The sequence below is a fragment of the Taudactylus pleione genome, unplaced genomic scaffold, assembly GCF_031769625.1.
Source record: "Taudactylus pleione unplaced genomic scaffold, aTauple2 ptg000434l, whole genome shotgun sequence".
Classification (NCBI taxonomy): Eukaryota; Metazoa; Chordata; class Amphibia; order Anura; family Myobatrachidae; genus Taudactylus; species Taudactylus pleione.
Genome location: NW_028284836.1, coordinates 3530890 through 3547840, shown reverse-complemented (window position 1 = coordinate 3547840; position 16951 = coordinate 3530890). Strand labels below are relative to the sequence as shown.

General features: G+C 48.3%; 1 protein-coding gene across 1 annotated transcript in view; it reads right to left on the bottom strand.

Annotated features, from left to right (window-relative positions):
• The window catches only part of ELP3 (elongator acetyltransferase complex subunit 3), a 145993-nt gene that overhangs the window by 124170 nt on the left and 4872 nt on the right, over positions 1-16951 (bottom strand). The window contains exon 2 of the mRNA XM_088447560.1: positions 5228-5327. Coding sequence (XP_088303686.1) covers positions 5228-5327 — 100 coding nt within the window. The remainder of the gene's footprint in view (positions 1-5227; positions 5328-16951) is intronic.

Genomic DNA, 16951 nt, shown 5'->3' with positions numbered 1-16951 from the left:
GCATGCAGCCCTGTCCTCACTAACACAGCACTAATCTGATATACTCTGTGCTGCTGGGGACCCCGCTACTCCCACTATACAAAATACTAATTATGTCACCTGTGGTTTTTTTTTTCTCCCTATCCTCTCTATTCTGTGCACCCCCCACCCTCTTTTTCTCCTCTATTACCAGCGCTCTTCCCCCTCATTTGTCTATTTCTCTTATCAGCACTTGATTATATTATATAGATTATTCTTAACAATACCTTTATCTTCTTTTCATCTGTACTATTGTACTCTTTGGGACATCCTCCCCTTTTCCCCTCTACAGTTCTTTCGGTCTTGTCCTGTGCCTCCCTGTGAGCCATTTCCCTTACTTCTATACATCTTTGGCTGTGGATAATGCTGTGATGTAGGTTACCAGGAGTAAGGTGATATGCGATGAGCAGTTATGGCAAATAACACAAGTATTTAGAGACTGCAGATGTGCGTTACACCGGAGCATTGTGACATCACTGACACTGGTAGGAGGGATCAGAGGTCAGACCAACTGTCATTACATTCCAACATGATGACATAATTTTTAGCACTCTTCAACTTTATCTATATAATCATTTTAAGATTTGTCATAGCGATGGGGAAAATACTGCATCAAAGCAAACAGCAGGATAAAGCCCCATCCTCTCCGGCAGTCTCTAAAAGGTGCAGATACATTACAAGGCAAAAGGCATTTCAGCCAGGTGCTATGCCAGTCCATTCATTGGTGATCAGAAGGCCGAATAAAGCATGTTACCTAGCAGACCGCAATCATTCTCTAGAGCAGGGGTCTTCAACCTTGGCCCTCCGGCTGCTGTGGAACTACACATCCCAGCATGCACTGCCACCTTTTTGGTAGAACAGCATGCTAAAACAATGGCAGTGCATGCTGGGATGTGTAGTTCCACAGCAGCTGGAGGGCAAAGGTTGAAGACCCCTGCTCTAGAGAGACCTGAGAGATCTGGGTGTAGAGATAATAGGCATTACGCTGAGTTGAATGCAATTAGTTTTGTGGATGGACCTTTTATACTTTCAAACTTGTCTGCTCCAGACACAAGCATACACAATTACAAGCGGCACAGAGACATACTCCTCGCAACCACGTATGGTAGAACATTAGTAACACACATTATTAATTGAGGTTTAAGGTCTAAAAGGGAACTGTAAGCAGCCCAATGTAAGAGCAATGGTGCCATCTGCTGGTGATAGACAGGAACTGATGAATGTACAGCATCAAAGTATATTTGCATTCAAAACACTGATAATTAGGTTTTGGCATTTTTATTTGTTAATATATATTTATATAGCGCCAGTGGGAGAGACTGCCAACGTAGTAATATGCATTCTTTTAAATCAGTGACCCCATAAGTGGGTGTTACTGGCCGCAGGATCGTCCCAGGTGGGCCCTGGAGGGATAAGCAGACTGAGATAACCCCATCTTTCCGCCAAGTGATTGGGTGTAACCCAACGCTGAGACCTGGATGCAGTTCCAGAGATACGCTACCTTTTACTGGGCACAAAACGCCCAAACACGCTGCCTGGGTACAGGGATGGAAGATCTCCAGTGTCTAGATAGACTATCAAAAGGTTGTCAGGGTCAAAAGGGTCGACACAAGGTTTATCATGATTTTTAGAGTCAGTGCTGGGATGAGGGTTAGGCACTTGGTGAAGGGTTAGGCTGCGGAAGTGAATGGTCAGATTTAAGCACCAGGTGGATGGTTAAAGTTAGGCATCGGGGGGGGTTAGGATGCAGAAGGGGACGGTTAGGGTTAGGCACTAGGGTCAGGGTTAGGCACCAGGGGGAGGGTTAGGGTGCAGAAGGGGATGGTTAGGGTTACGCACCAGGGGGAGGGTTAGGATGCAGAAGGGGATGGTTAGGGTTAGGCACCAGGGGGAGGGTTAGGATGCAGAAGGGGATAGTTAGGGTTAGGCACTAGGGTCAGGGTTAGGCACCAGAGGGAGGGTTAGGATGCAGAAGTGGACGGTTAGGGTTAGGCACCAGGGGGAGGGTTAGGATGCAGAAGGGTATGGTTAGGGTTAGACAATAGGGTCAGGGTTAGGCACCAGGTGGAGTGTTAGGATGCAGAAGGGGACGGTTAGGGTTAGGCACCAGGGGGAGGGTTAGGATGCAGAAGGGGATGGTTAGGCACTAGGGTCAAGGTTAGGCACCAGGGGGAGGGTTAGGATGCAGAAGGGGACGGTTAGGGTTAGGCACCAGGGGGAGGGTTAGGATGCAGAAGGGGATGGTTAGGGTTAGGCACTAGGGTCAGGGTTAGGCACCAGGGGGAGTGTTAGGATGCAGAAGGGGATGATTAGGGTTAGGCACTAGGGTCAGGGTTAGGCACCAGGGGGAGGGTAAGGATGCAGAAGGGGACTGTTAGGGTTAGGCACTACGGTTAGGCACCTGGGGGAGGTTTAGGATGCAGAAGGGGACGGTTAGGGTTAGGCAAGAGGGGGAGGGTTAGAATTAGGGTTAAAGTTACAAAAAAAAGTGTCAATCTTTTCTGTGTCGACCATCTGGCGTCAACCTATTGACCATGTCAACCTTTTGTTTCTTTCGATCGTTTAGTTTCAAGCTATTGACTTTATGTAAATACCGTAGATCTTTCAATCCACACCAGCTGCCTGCTATTGGTTACAACACACTGCCCTCTGCTGGTCACACCACGCCCAGACATGCTGCCCTCTACAGGTCACACCACGCCCAGACACGCTGCCCTCTATGGTCACACCACGCCCAGACACGCTGCCCTCTACTGGTCACACCATGCCAGACACGCTGCCCCCCGCTGGTCACACCACGCCAAGACACGCTGCCCTCTGCTGGTCACACCATGCCAGACACGCTGTCCTCTGCTGGTCACACCACACCCAGACACGCTGCCCTCTGCTGGTCACACCACGCCCAGACACGCTGCCCTCTGCTGGTCACACCACGCCCAGACACGCTGCCCTCGGCTGGTCACAACACGCCCAGACATGCTGCCCTCTGCTGGTCACAACACGCCCAGACACGCTGCCCTCTACTGGTCATACCACGCCCAGACACGCTGTCCTCTACTGGTCACATCACGCCCAGACACGCTGCCCTCTGCTGGTCACAACACGCCCAGACACGCTGCCCTCTGCTGGTCACAACACACCCAGACACGCTGCCCTCTACTGGTCACACCACGCCCAGACACGCTGTCCTCTACTGGTCACATCACGCCCAGACACGCTGCCCTCTACTGGTCACACCACACCCAGACATGCTGCCCTCTACTGGTCACACCACACCCAGACACGCTGCCCTCTACTGGTCACACCACACCCAGACACGCTGCCCTCTACTGGTCACATCACGCCCAGACAAGATGCCCTCTACTGGTCACATCACGCCCAGACACGCTGTCCTCTACTGGTCACAACCCGACCAGACACGCTGCCCTCTAATGGTCACATCACGCCGCCCTCTACTGGTCACACCACGCCCAGACACGCTGCCCTCTACTGGTCACACCACGCCCTGACACGCTGCCCTCTACTGGTCACATCATGCCCAGACACGCTGCCCTCTACTGGTCACATCACGCCCAGACACGCTGTCCTCTCATGTTCACACCACGCCCGGTCACACCACGCCCAGACACCCTGCCCTCTACTGGTCACACCACGCCCAGACACGCTGCCCTCTACTGGTCACACCACGCCCAGACACGCTGCCCTCTACTGGTCACAACACGCCCAGACACGCTGCCCTCTACTGGTCACAACACGCCCAGACACGCTGCCCTCTACTGGTCACACCACGCCCGGTCACACCATGCCCAGACACGCTGCCCTCTACTGGTCACACCACGCCCAGACACGCTGCCCTCTACTGGTCACACCACACCCAGACACGTTGCCATCTACTGGTCACAACACGCCGCCCTCTACTGGTCACATCACGCCCAGACACGCTGTCCTCTACTGGTCACACCATGCCCAGACACACTGCCCTCTACTGGTCACACCACGCCCAGACACGCTGCCCTCTACTGGTCACACCACACCCAGACACGTTGCCATCTACTGGTCACAACACGCTCAGACACGCTGCCCTCTACTGGTCACACCACGCCCAGACACGCTGCCCTCTACTGGTCACACCACGCCCAGACACGCTGCCCTCTACTGGTCACACCACGCCCAGACACGCTGCCCTCTACTGGTCACACCACGCCCAGACACGCTGCCCTCTACTGGTCACACCATGCCCAGACACGCTGCCCTCTACTGGTCACACCACGCCCAGACACGCTGTCCTCTACTGGTCACACCACGCCCTGACACGCTGTCCTCTACTGGTCACACCACGCCCAGACACGCTGCCCTCTACTGGTCACACCATGCCCAGACACGCTGCCCTCTACTGGTCACAACATGCCACGGCCGGCGGTTCAAATCCTGACAGCGGCAGCCCGACAGAGGAGGAAATCCCAATCGTCTTAAGGTAAGTACTAACATAATTCTACCCCCAACCTCCCCCCCAAGTGCCTAAACCTAACCCCCCCTTCCCAGCAGCCTAAACCTAGATCCCCGGGGGGGGGGGGGGGGCCTAACCCTAACCTCCCCCCGGGAGTGCCTAACCTTAACCCCCCCTTCCCATAGCCTAACCCTAACCTCCCCCCGGGGGTGCCTAACCCTAACCTCCCCCCGGGGGTGCCTAACCCTAACCCCCCCCCTTCCTGTAGCCTAAACCTAACCTCCCAGGGTGGTGCCTAACCCCAAGTCCCCCATGGGAACCCTAAACCTAACCCTCCCCACCCGCGGCTGTCCGCGCCCGGCTTACCTTCGATCGGTAAGCCAGGTGTCGGGCTCCCGGCGTAGGTCTAATGACAGGCGTCAGGATTTCGACCCCTGTCATTAGTGCCTTGCCGGGATTAGACAGTGGGAAGCCGGCGGTCGGGATTACGTCCGTCGGCTTCCCTGCCAAGACATGTTGTTCCTCTACTGGTCACAAAATGCCAAGACACTCTGCCCTCTACTGGTCACAATATCCCCAGACACACTGCTCTCTCACAACATGCCGGACACGCTGCCCTCTACTGGTTACAATATCCCCAGACACATTGCCCTCTACTGGTCAAAAAACACCCTGACCTGCTGCCCTCTACTGGTCACACCATGCGCAGACACGTTACCCTCTGCTGGTCACAATACGCCCACACTCCTCAGAGACACTTACTTGTTAAGGTTGACATCTTTTCCTTGATCATGAGCCTCAAGAAGTTGCTTAATGACATCAGCAATAGTCATCATCATCTGCTCAGCCTTGCTGAGGTCTCCTGGGGAATACACAATAAAAGTAAAATAAAATGTACAGGACATTGGTATATTTGTGCTGTGTACATTTACACTAAGCAATCCAGATAAGATTCTCTCCTGTCCATGCATCACACACGTATATACACACAGTGCAGACAGATAGTACAGCTGGGTACATCTCACCCACAGCAAATCACTCCTAAATAATGTGTGCTGGTGTATACTGGCAGGTGACATCACAGTGTGTGTGCTGGTGTATACTGGCAGGTGACATCATAGTGTGTGTGCTGGTGTATACTGGCAGGTGACATCACAGTGTGTGTGCTGGTGTATACTGGCAGGTGACATCATAGTGTGTGTGCTGGTGTATACTGGCAGGTGACATCACAGTGTGTGTGCTGGTGTATACTGGCAGGTGACATCATAGTGTGTGTGCTGGTGTATACTGGCAGGTGACATCACAGTGTGTGTGCTGGTGTATACTGGCAGGTGACATCATAATGTGTGTGCTGGTGTATACTGGCAGGTGACATCACAGTGTGTGTGTGCTGATCTATACTGGCAGGTGACATCATAGTGTGTGTGCTAGTGTATACTGGCAGGTGACATCACAGTGTGTGTGTGCTAGTGTATACTGGCAGGTGACATCACAGTGTGTGTGTGCTGATCTATACTGGCAGGTGACATCATAGTGTGTGTGCTAGTGTATACTGGCAGGTGACATCACAGTGTGTGTGTGCTAGTGTATACTGGCAGGTGACATCACAGTGTGTGTGTGCGGATCTATACTGGCAGGTGACATCACAGTGTGTGTGTGCTGATCTATACTGGCAGGTGACATCATAGTGTGTGTGCTAGTGTATACTGGCAGGTGACATCACAGTGTGTGTGTGCTAGTGTATACTGGCAGGTGACATCACAGTGTGTGTGTGCTGATCTATACTGGCAGGTGACATCACAGTGTGTGTGTGCTAGTGTATACTGGCAGGTGACATCACAGTGTGTGTGTGCTAGTGTATACTGGCAGGCGACATCACAGTGTGTGTGTGCTGATCTATACTGGCAGGTGACATCACAGTGTGTGTGTGCTAGTGTATACTGGCAGGTGACATCACAGTGTGTGTGTGCTAGTGTATACTGGCAGGCGACATCACAGTGTGTGTGTGCTGATCTATACTGGCAGGTGACATCACAGTGTGTGTGTGCTAGTGTATACTGGCAGGTGACATCACAGTGTGTGTGTGCTGATCTATACTGGCAGGTGACATCACAGTGTGTGTGTGCTAGTGTATACTGGCAGGTGACATCATAGTGTGTGTGCTGGTGTATACTGGCAGGTGACATCATAGTGTGTGTGCTGGTGTATACTGGCAGGTGACATCACAGTGTGTGTGTGCTAGTGTATACTGGCAGTTGACATCACAGTGTGTGTGTGCTAGTATATACTAGCAGGTGACATCACAGTGTGTGTGTGTGCTAGTGTATACTGGCAGGTGACATCACAGTGTGTGTGTGCGGATCTATACTGGCAGGTGACATCACAGTGTGTGTGTGCTAGTGTATACTGGCAGGTGACATCACAGTGTGTGTGTGCTAGTGTATACTGGCAGGTGACATCACAGTGTGTGTGTGCTGATCTATACTGGCAGGTGACATCACAGTGTGTGTGTGCTAGTGTATACTGGCAGGTGACATCACAGTGTGTGTGTGCTGATCTATACTGGCAGGTGACATCACAGTGTGTGTGTGCTAGTGTATACTGGCAGGTGACATCACAGTGTGTGTGTGCTAGTGTATACTGGCAGGTGACATCACAGTGTGTGTGTGCGGATCTATACTGGCAGGTGACATCACAGTGTGTGTGTGCTGATCTATACTGGCAGGTGACATCATAGTGTGTGTGCTAGTGTATACTGGCAGGTGACATCACAGTGTGTGTGTGCTAGTGTATACTGGCAGGTGACATCACAGTGTGTGTGTGCTGATCTATACTGGCAGGTGACATCACAGTGTGTGTGTGCTAGTGTATACTGGCAGGTGACATCACAGTGTGTGTGTGCTAGTGTATACTGGCAGGCGACATCACAGTGTGTGTGTGCTGATCTATACTGGCAGGTGACATCACAGTGTGTGTGTGCTAGTGTATACTGGCAGGCGACATCACAGTGTGTGTGTGCTGATCTATACTGGCAGGTGACATCACAGTGTGTGTGTGCTAGTGTATACTGGCAGGTGACATCACAGTGTGTGTGTGCTAGTGTATACTGGCAGGCGACATCACAGTGTGTGTGTGCTGATCTATACTGGCAGGTGACATCACAGTGTGTGTGTGCTAGTGTATACTGGCAGGTGACATCACAGTGTGTGTGTGCTGATCTATACTGGCAGGTGACATCACAGTGTGTGTGTGCTAGTGTATACTGGCAGGTGACATCATAGTGTGTGTGCTGGTGTATACTGGCAGGTGACATCATAGTGTGTGTGCTGGTGTATACTGGCAGGTGACATCACAGTGTGTGTGTGCTAGTGTATACTGGCAGTTGACATCACAGTGTGTGTGTGCTAGTATATACTAGCAGGTGACATCACAGTGTGTGTGTGTGCTAGTGTATACTGGCAGGTGACATCACAGTGTGTGTGTGCGGATCTATACTGGCAGGTGACATCACAGTGTGTGTGTGCTAGTGTATACTGGCAGGTGACATCACAGTGTGTGTGTGCTAGTGTATACTGGCAGGTGACATCACAGTGTGTGTGTGCTGATCTATACTGGCAGGTGACATCACAGTGTGTGTGTGCTAGTGTATACTGGCAGGTGACATCACAGTGTGTGTGTGCTGATCTATACTGGCAGGTGACATCACAGTGTGTGTGTGCTAGTGTATACTGGCAGGTGACATCACAGTGTGTGTGTGCTAGTGTATACTGGCAGGTGACATCACAGTGTGTGTGTGCTGATCTATACTGGCAGGTGACATCACAGTGTGTGTGTGCTAGTGTATACTGGCAGGCGACATCACAGTGTGTGTGTGCTGATCTATACTGGCAGGTGACATCACAGTGTGTGTGTGCTAGTGTATACTGGCAGGTGACATCACAGTGTGTGTGTGCTGATCTATACTGGCAGGTGACATCACAGTGTGTGTGTGCTAGTGTATACTGGCAGGTGACATCACAGTGTGTGTGTGCTAGTGTATACTGGCAGGTGACATCACAGTGTGTGTGTGCTGATCTATACTGGCAGGTGACATCACAGTGTGTGTGTGCTGATCTATACTGGCAGGTGACATCACAGTGTGTGTGTGCTAGTGTATACTGGCAGGTGACATTGCAGTGTGTGTGTGTGTGTGCTGGTGCATACTAGCCAGGTGACATTGCAGTGTGTGTGTGTTGGTGTATACTGGCAGGTGACATTGCAGTGTGTGTGTGCTGGTGCATACTAGCCAGGTGACATGTGTGTGTGTGTGTGCGCACTCTGCCAGGTGACACCTTAAGCAAAGTGCACACTAGAAATATTTTCAGCGATTTGGCCGATTCCAATGCATCGGAACCAATAATCGTTCAAATTGTCCAGTCTATACGCACTATTACGATGCCCATTCACGCTCCCGTGGGTCGTCCGTCGTATCCTCAGATCTTTTGTACATGCAGAAAGATCTGAGGATGCCCCCACAACCACCCGCCGTCGCACCGTCACTGCCAGCATTGGAAAGTGTGTATGCACTTGCCGATGCCAGCACACCCCCACCAGGTCCGTTGCAAATTATGTCGTGCTGAGTACACCTTCTAATGTGGTGTACTCACAGTGTGTGCATTGGTGTATTCTAGCACCCTGCAACTGTCACACCCTGTGCAGTTCCTCTTTCCTGCCTGGGGTGTCGCTCTCTGCTCTGGTGCTTCTAGCAAACTCTGGTCTTGATCTCACCAGTTTGTTGCAACAGCTGAGTGTGCTAGAAGCACCAGAGCAGAGAGCGACACCCCAGGCAGGAAAGAGGAACTGCACTGGTTGTGACAGATGCAGGGTGCTAGAATGAAGACTATACTGGCAGGTGACACCACAAGGTGTGTATGCTGGGGTATACTGGCAGGTGACACCACAAGGCGTGTATACTGGCAGGTGACACCACAAGGTGTGTGCTAGTGTATACTGGCAGGTGAAATCACAAGTTGTGTGCTGGGGTATACTGGCAGGTGACACCACAAGGTGTGTGCTGGGGTATACTGGCAGGTGACACCACAAGGTGTGTGCTGGGGTATACTGGCAGGTGACACCACAAGGTGTGTGCTGGGGTATACTGGCAGGTGACACCACAAGGTGTGTATGCTGGTGTATACTGGCAGGTGACATCACAAGGTGTGTGCTGGAGTATACTGGCGGGTGACACCACAAGGTGTGTGCTGGTGTATACTGGTAGGTGACACCACAAGATGTATGCTGGTGTATACTGGCAGGTGACACCACAAGGTGTGTATGCTGGTGTATACTGGCAGGTGACACCACAAGGTATGTGTGCTGGTGTATACTGGCAGGTGACATCACAAGGTATGTGTGCTGGTGTATACTGGCAGGTGACACCACAAGGTGTATGCTGGTGTATACTGGCAGGTGACATCACAAGGTATGTGTGCTGGTGTATACTGGCAGGTGACATCACAAGGTATGTGTGCTGGTGTATACTGGCAGGTGACATCACAAGGTATGTGTGCTGGTGTATACTGGCAGGTGACATCACAAGGTATGTGTGCTGGTGTATACTGGCAGGTGACATCACAAGGTATGTGTGCTGGTGTATACTGGCAGGTGACACCACAAGGTGTATGCTGGTGTATACTGGCAGGTGACACCACAAGGTGTATGCTGGTGTATACTGGCAGGTGACACCACAAGGTGTATGCTGGTGTATACTGGCAGGTGACATCACAAGGTATGTGTGCTGGTGTATACTGGCAGGTGACATCACAAGGTATGTGTGCTGGTGTATACTGGCAGGTGACATCACAAGGTATGTGTACTGGTGTATACTGGCAGTTGACACCACAAGGTGTGTGTGCTGGTGTATACTGGCAGTTGACACCACAAGGTGTGTGTGCTGGTGTATAGTGGCAGGTGACACCACAAGGTGTATGCTGGTGTATACTGGCAGGTGACACCACAAGGTGTGTGCTGGGGTATACTGGCAGGTGACATCACAAGGTATGTGTGCTGGGGTATACTGGCAGGTGACACCACAAGGTGTGTGCTGGTGTATACTGGCAGTTGACACCACAAGGTGTGTGTGCTGGTGTATACTGGCAGGTGACACCACAAGATGTATGCTGGTGTATACTGGCAGGTGACACCACAAGGTGTGTGTGCTGGTGTATACTGGCAGGTGACACCACAAGGTGTGTGTGCAGGTGTATACTGGCAGGTGACACCACAAGTTGTGTGCTAGTGTATACTGGCAGGTGACATCACAAGGTGTGTATGCTGGTGTATACTGGCAGGTGACATCACAAGGTATGTGTGCTGGTGTATACTGGCAGGTGACATCACAAGGTATGTGTGCAGGTGTATACTGGCAGGTGACACCACAAGGTGTGTATACTGGCAGGTGACATCACAAGGTGTGTATACTGGCAGGTGACACCACCAGGTGTGTGCTAGTGTATACTGGCAGGTGACATCACAAGGTATGTGTGCAGGTGTATACTGGCAGGTGAAATCACAAGTTGTGTGCTGGTGTATACTGGCAGGTGACATCACAAGGTGTGTGCTGGTGTATACTGGCAGGTGACATCACAAGGTATGTGTGCAGGTGTATACTGGCAGGTGACATCACAAGGTGTGTGCTGGTGTATACGGGCAGGTGACACCACAAGGTGTGTGCTGGTGTATACTGGCAGGTGACATCACAAGGTGTGTGCTGGTGTATACTGGCAGGTGACACCACAAGGTGTATGCTGGTGTATACTGGCAGGTGATACCACAAGGTGTGTGCTGGGGTATACTGGCAGGTGACATCACAAGGTATGTGTGCTGGGGTATACTGGCAGGTGACACCACAAGGTGTGTGCTGGGGTATACTGGCGGGTGACACCACAAGGTGTGTGCTGGTGTATACTGGCAGGTGACACCACAAGGTGTGTGCTGGGGTATACTGGCAGGTGACATCACAAGGTATGTGTGCTGGTGTATACTGGCAGGTGACACCACAAGGTGTGTATGCTGGTGTATACTGGCAGGTGACACCACAAGGTGTGTATGCTGGTGTATACTGGCAGGTGACATCACAAGGTGTGTGCTGGAGTATACTGGCGGGTGACACCACAAGGTGTGTGCTGGTGTATACTGGTAGGTGACACCACAAGATGTATGCTGGTGTATACTGGCAGGTGACACCACAAGGTGTGTATGCTGGTGTATACTGGCAGGTGACACCACAAGGTGTGTATGCTGGTGTAAACTGGCAGGTGACATCACAAGGTATGTGTGCTGGTGTATACTGGCAGGTGACATCACAAGGTATGTGTGCTGGTGTATACTGGCAGGTGACATCACAAGGTGTGTGCTGGTGTATACTGGCGGGTGACATCACAAGGTGTGTGCTGGTGTATACTGGCGGGTGACACCACAAGGTGTGTGCTGGTGTATACTGGCAGGTGACACCACAAGGTGTGTGCTGGTGTATACTGGCAGGTGACATCACAAGGTATGTGTGCTGGTGTATACTGGCAGGTGACATCACAAGGTGTGTGCTGGTGTATACTGGCAGGTGACACCACAAGGTGTATGCTGGTGTATACTGGCAGGTGACACCACAAGGTGTGTGCTGGGGTATACTGGCAGGTGACATCACAAGGTATGTGTGCTGGTGTATACTGGCAGGTGACATCACAAGGTGTGTGCTGGTGTATACTGGCGGGTGACACCACAAGGTGTGTGCTGGTGTATACGGGCAGGTGACACCACAAGGTGTGTGCTGGTGTATACGGGCAGGTGACACCACAAGGTGTGTGCTGGTGTATACTGGCAGGTGACATCACAAGGTGTGTGCTGGTGTATACTGGCAGGTGACACCACAAGGTGTATGCTGGTGTATACTGGCAGGTGACACCACAAGGTGTGTGCTGGGGTATACTGGCAGGTGACATCACAAGGTATGTGTGCTGGTGTATACTGGCAGGTGACACCACAAGGTGTGTGCTGGTGTATACTGGTAGGTGACACCACAAGGTGTGCTAGTGTATACTGGCAGGTGACACCACAAGGTATGTGTGCTGGTGTATACTGGCAGGTGACATCACAAGGTGTGTATACTGGCAGGTGACACCACAAGGTGTGTGCTGGTGTATACTGGCAGGTGACATCACAAGGTGTGTGCTGGTGTATACTGGCAGGTGACATCACAAGGTATGTGTGCTGGTGTATACTGGCAGGTGACATCACAAGGTGTGTATGCTGGTGTATACTGGCAGGTGACATCACAAGGTATGTGTGCTGGTGTATACTGGCAGGTGACACCACAAGGTATGTGTGCTGGTGTATACTGGCAGGTGACACCACAAGGTGTATGCTGGTGTATACTGGCAGGTGACACCACAAGGTGTGTGCTGGGGTATACTGGCAGGTGACATCACAAGGTATGTGTGCTGGTGTATACTGGCAGGTGACACCACAAGGTGTGTGCTGGTGTATACTGGTAGGTGACACCACAAGGTGTGCTAGTGTATACTGGCAGGTGACACAACAAGGTATGTGTGCTGGTGTATACTGGCAGGTGACATCACAAGGTGTGTATACTGGCAGGTGACACCACAAGGTGTGTGCTGGTGTATACTGGCAGGTGACATCACAAGGTGTGTGCTGGTGTATACTGGCAGGTGACATCACAAGGTATGTGTGCTGGTGTATACTGGCAGGTGACATCACAAGGTGTGTATGCTGGTGTATACTGGCAGGTGACATCACAAGGTATGTGTGCTGGTGTATACTGGCAGGTGACACCACAAGGTATGTGTGCTGGTGTATACTGGCAGGTGACACCACAAGGTGTGTGCTGGGGTATACTGGCAGGTGACATCACAAGGTATGTGTGCTGGTGTATACTGGCAGGTGACACCACAAGGTGTGTGCTGGTGTATACTGGTAGGTGACACCACAAGGTGTGCTAGTGTATACTGGCAGGTGACACCACAAGGTATGTGTGCTGGTGTATACTGGCAGGTGACACCACAAGGTGTGTGTGCTGGTGTATACTGGCAGGTGATATCACAAGATACCATGATGGTATATAATGGGCCCAAACATTACACAGAACACATAATACTACCCTGTGCCTCCATCGCCGCCCAATGCCAGTCATTAACAACAGTGAGTGAGTGAGTGGAGGAGGTACATAGAAGAGGGACAAGCTCTGCTATCTATAGTACATACATCTATATACAGATAGGTATGAGAACAGAAGGGATTTGATCCTGATCAGCAATAGATCAGGCCTCAGCAATCCTTAACCAGCAAGTAAGTAAGGACAACACGACTCCTGCTTCATACCCACATCATATGCACAGACATAATGTCTCCTCCTATAGTCACTGTGGTGAGCCCTGCTATACTATGTAATGAGAAGTGTAATATACAGAGAGAAATGACCAATGAGCACCTCCTCTTACAGTCACTGTGGTGAGCCCTGCTATACTATGTAATGAGTAGTGTAATATACAGATAGAAATGACCAATGAGCACCTCCTCTTACAGTCACTGTGGTGAGCTCTGCTATACTATGTAATGACTAGTGTAATATACAGAGAGAAATGACCAATGAGCACCTCCTCTTACAGTCACTCTGAGGAGCCCTGCTATACTATGTAATGAGAAGTGTAATATACAGATAGAAATGACCAATGAGCACCTCCTCTTACAGTCACTCTGAGGAGCCCTGCTATACTATGTAATGAGAAGTGTAATATACAGATAGAAATGACCAATGAGCACCTCCTCTTACAGTCACTGTGGTGAGCCCTGCTATACTATGTAATGAGAAGTGTAATATACAGATAGAAATGACCAATGAGCACCTCCTCTTACAGTCACTGTGGTGAGCCCTGCTATACTATGTAATGAGTAGTGTAATATACAGATAGAAATGACCAATGAGCACCTCCTCTTACAGTCACTCTGAGGAGCCCTGCTATACTATGTAATGAGTAGTGTAATATACAGATAGAAATGACCAATGAGCACCTCCTCTTACAGTCACTGTGGTGAGCCCTGCTATACTATGTAATGAGAAGTGTAATATACAGATAGAAATGACCAATGAGCACCTCCTCTTACAGTCACTGTGGTGAGCCCTGCTATACTATGTAATGAGTAGTGTAATATACAGATAGAAATGACCAATGAGCACCTCCTCTTACAGTCACTGTGGTGAGCCCTGCTATACTATGTAATGAGTAGTGTAATATACAGATAGAAATGACCAATGAGCACCTCCTCTTACAGTCACTGTGGTATAATGTACAGAGGTGTGTGTATATACAGTATATAATGTACAGGGGGTGTATATATACAGTATATAATGTAGAGTATATATACTATGTGTGTGTATATACAGTATATAATGTACAGAGGTGTGTATATACAGTATATAATGTACAGGGAGTGTATATACAGTATATAATGTACAGAGGTGTGTGTATATACAGTATATATTGCAAAGGGATTGTGTATATACAGTATATATTGTACAGGGAGTGTATATACAGTATATAATGTACAGGGAGTGTTTATACAGTATATAATGTACAGAGGTGTGTGTATATACAGTATATAATGTACAGGGGTGAGTGTATATACATTATATAATTTACATGGGGTGTATATACAGTATATAATGTACAGAGGTGTGTGTATATACAGTATATAATGTACAGGGGTGAGTGTATATACATTATATAATGTACGGGGAGTGTATATACTGTATATAATGTACAGAGGTGTGTGTATGTACAGTATATCAGGGCTCGATAAATCCCAGGCGCCTAGTCGCCATGGCGACTAAGATTTTAGTACAGAGGTGTGTGTATACACAGTATAGAATGTACAGGGGGTGTATATACAGTATATAATGTACAAAGGTGTGTGTATATACAGTATATAATGTACAAAGGTGTGTGTATATACAGTATATAATGTACAAAGGTGTGTGTATATACAGTATATAATGTACAGAGTGTGTATATACAGTATATAATGTACAGAAGTGTGTATATACAGTATATAATGTACAGAGTGTGTATATACAGTATATAATGTACAGGGGGTGTATATACAGTATATAATGTACAGAGTGTGTATATACAGTATATAATGTACAGGGGGTGTATATACAGTATATAATGTACAGGGGGTGTATATACAGTATATAATGTACAGAAGTGTGTATATACAGGATATAATGTACAGAAGTGTGTGTATATACAGTATATAATGTACAGAGTGTGTATATACAGTATATAATGTACAGGGGATGTATATACAGTATATAATGTAGAGAGTGTGTATATACAGGATATAATGTACAGAGTGTGTATATACAGTATATAATGTACAGAGTGTATATACAGGATATAATGTACAGAAGTGTGTATATACAGTATATATTGTACAGGGAGTGTATATACAGTATATAATGTACAGAGTGTGTATATACAGGATATAATGTACAGAAGTGTGTATATACAGTATATAATGTACAAAGGTGTGTGTATATACAGTATATAATGTACAAAGGTGTGTGTATATACAGGATATAATGTACAGAAGTGTGTATATACAGGATATAATGTACAAAGGTGTGTGTATATACAGTATATAATGTACAAAGGTGTGTGTATATACAGGATATAATGTACAGAAGTGTGTATATACAGGATATAATGTACAGAGGTGTGTGTATATACAGTATATAATGTACAGGGGGTGTATATACAGTATATAATGTACAGGGAGTGTATATACAGTATATAATGTACAGGGAGTGTATATACAGTATATAATGTACAGAGTGTGTATATACAGGATATAATGTACAGAAGTGTGTATATACAGGATATAATGTACAGGGGATGTATATACAGTATATAATGTACAGGGGATGTATATACAGTATATAATGTACAGGGGATGTATATACAGTATATAATGTACAGAGTGTGTATATACAGTATATAATGTACAAAGGTGTGTGTATATACAGTATATAATGTACAAAGGTGTGTGTATATACAGGATATAATGTACAGAGTGTATATACAGTATAGAATGTACAGAGGTGTGTGTATATACAGTATATAATGTACAGAGTGTGTATATACAGTATATAATGTACAGAGTGTGTATATACAGTATATAATGTACAGGGGATGTATATACAGTATATAATGTACAGTGTGTGTATATACAGGATATAATGTACAGTGTGTATATACAGTATATAATGTACAGAGTGTGTATATACAGTATATAATGTACAGAGTGTGTATATACAGTATATAATGTACAGAAGTGTGTATATACAGTATATAATGTACAGGGGATGTATATACAGGATATAATGTACAGAGTGTGTATATACAGGATATAATGTACAGTGTGTATATA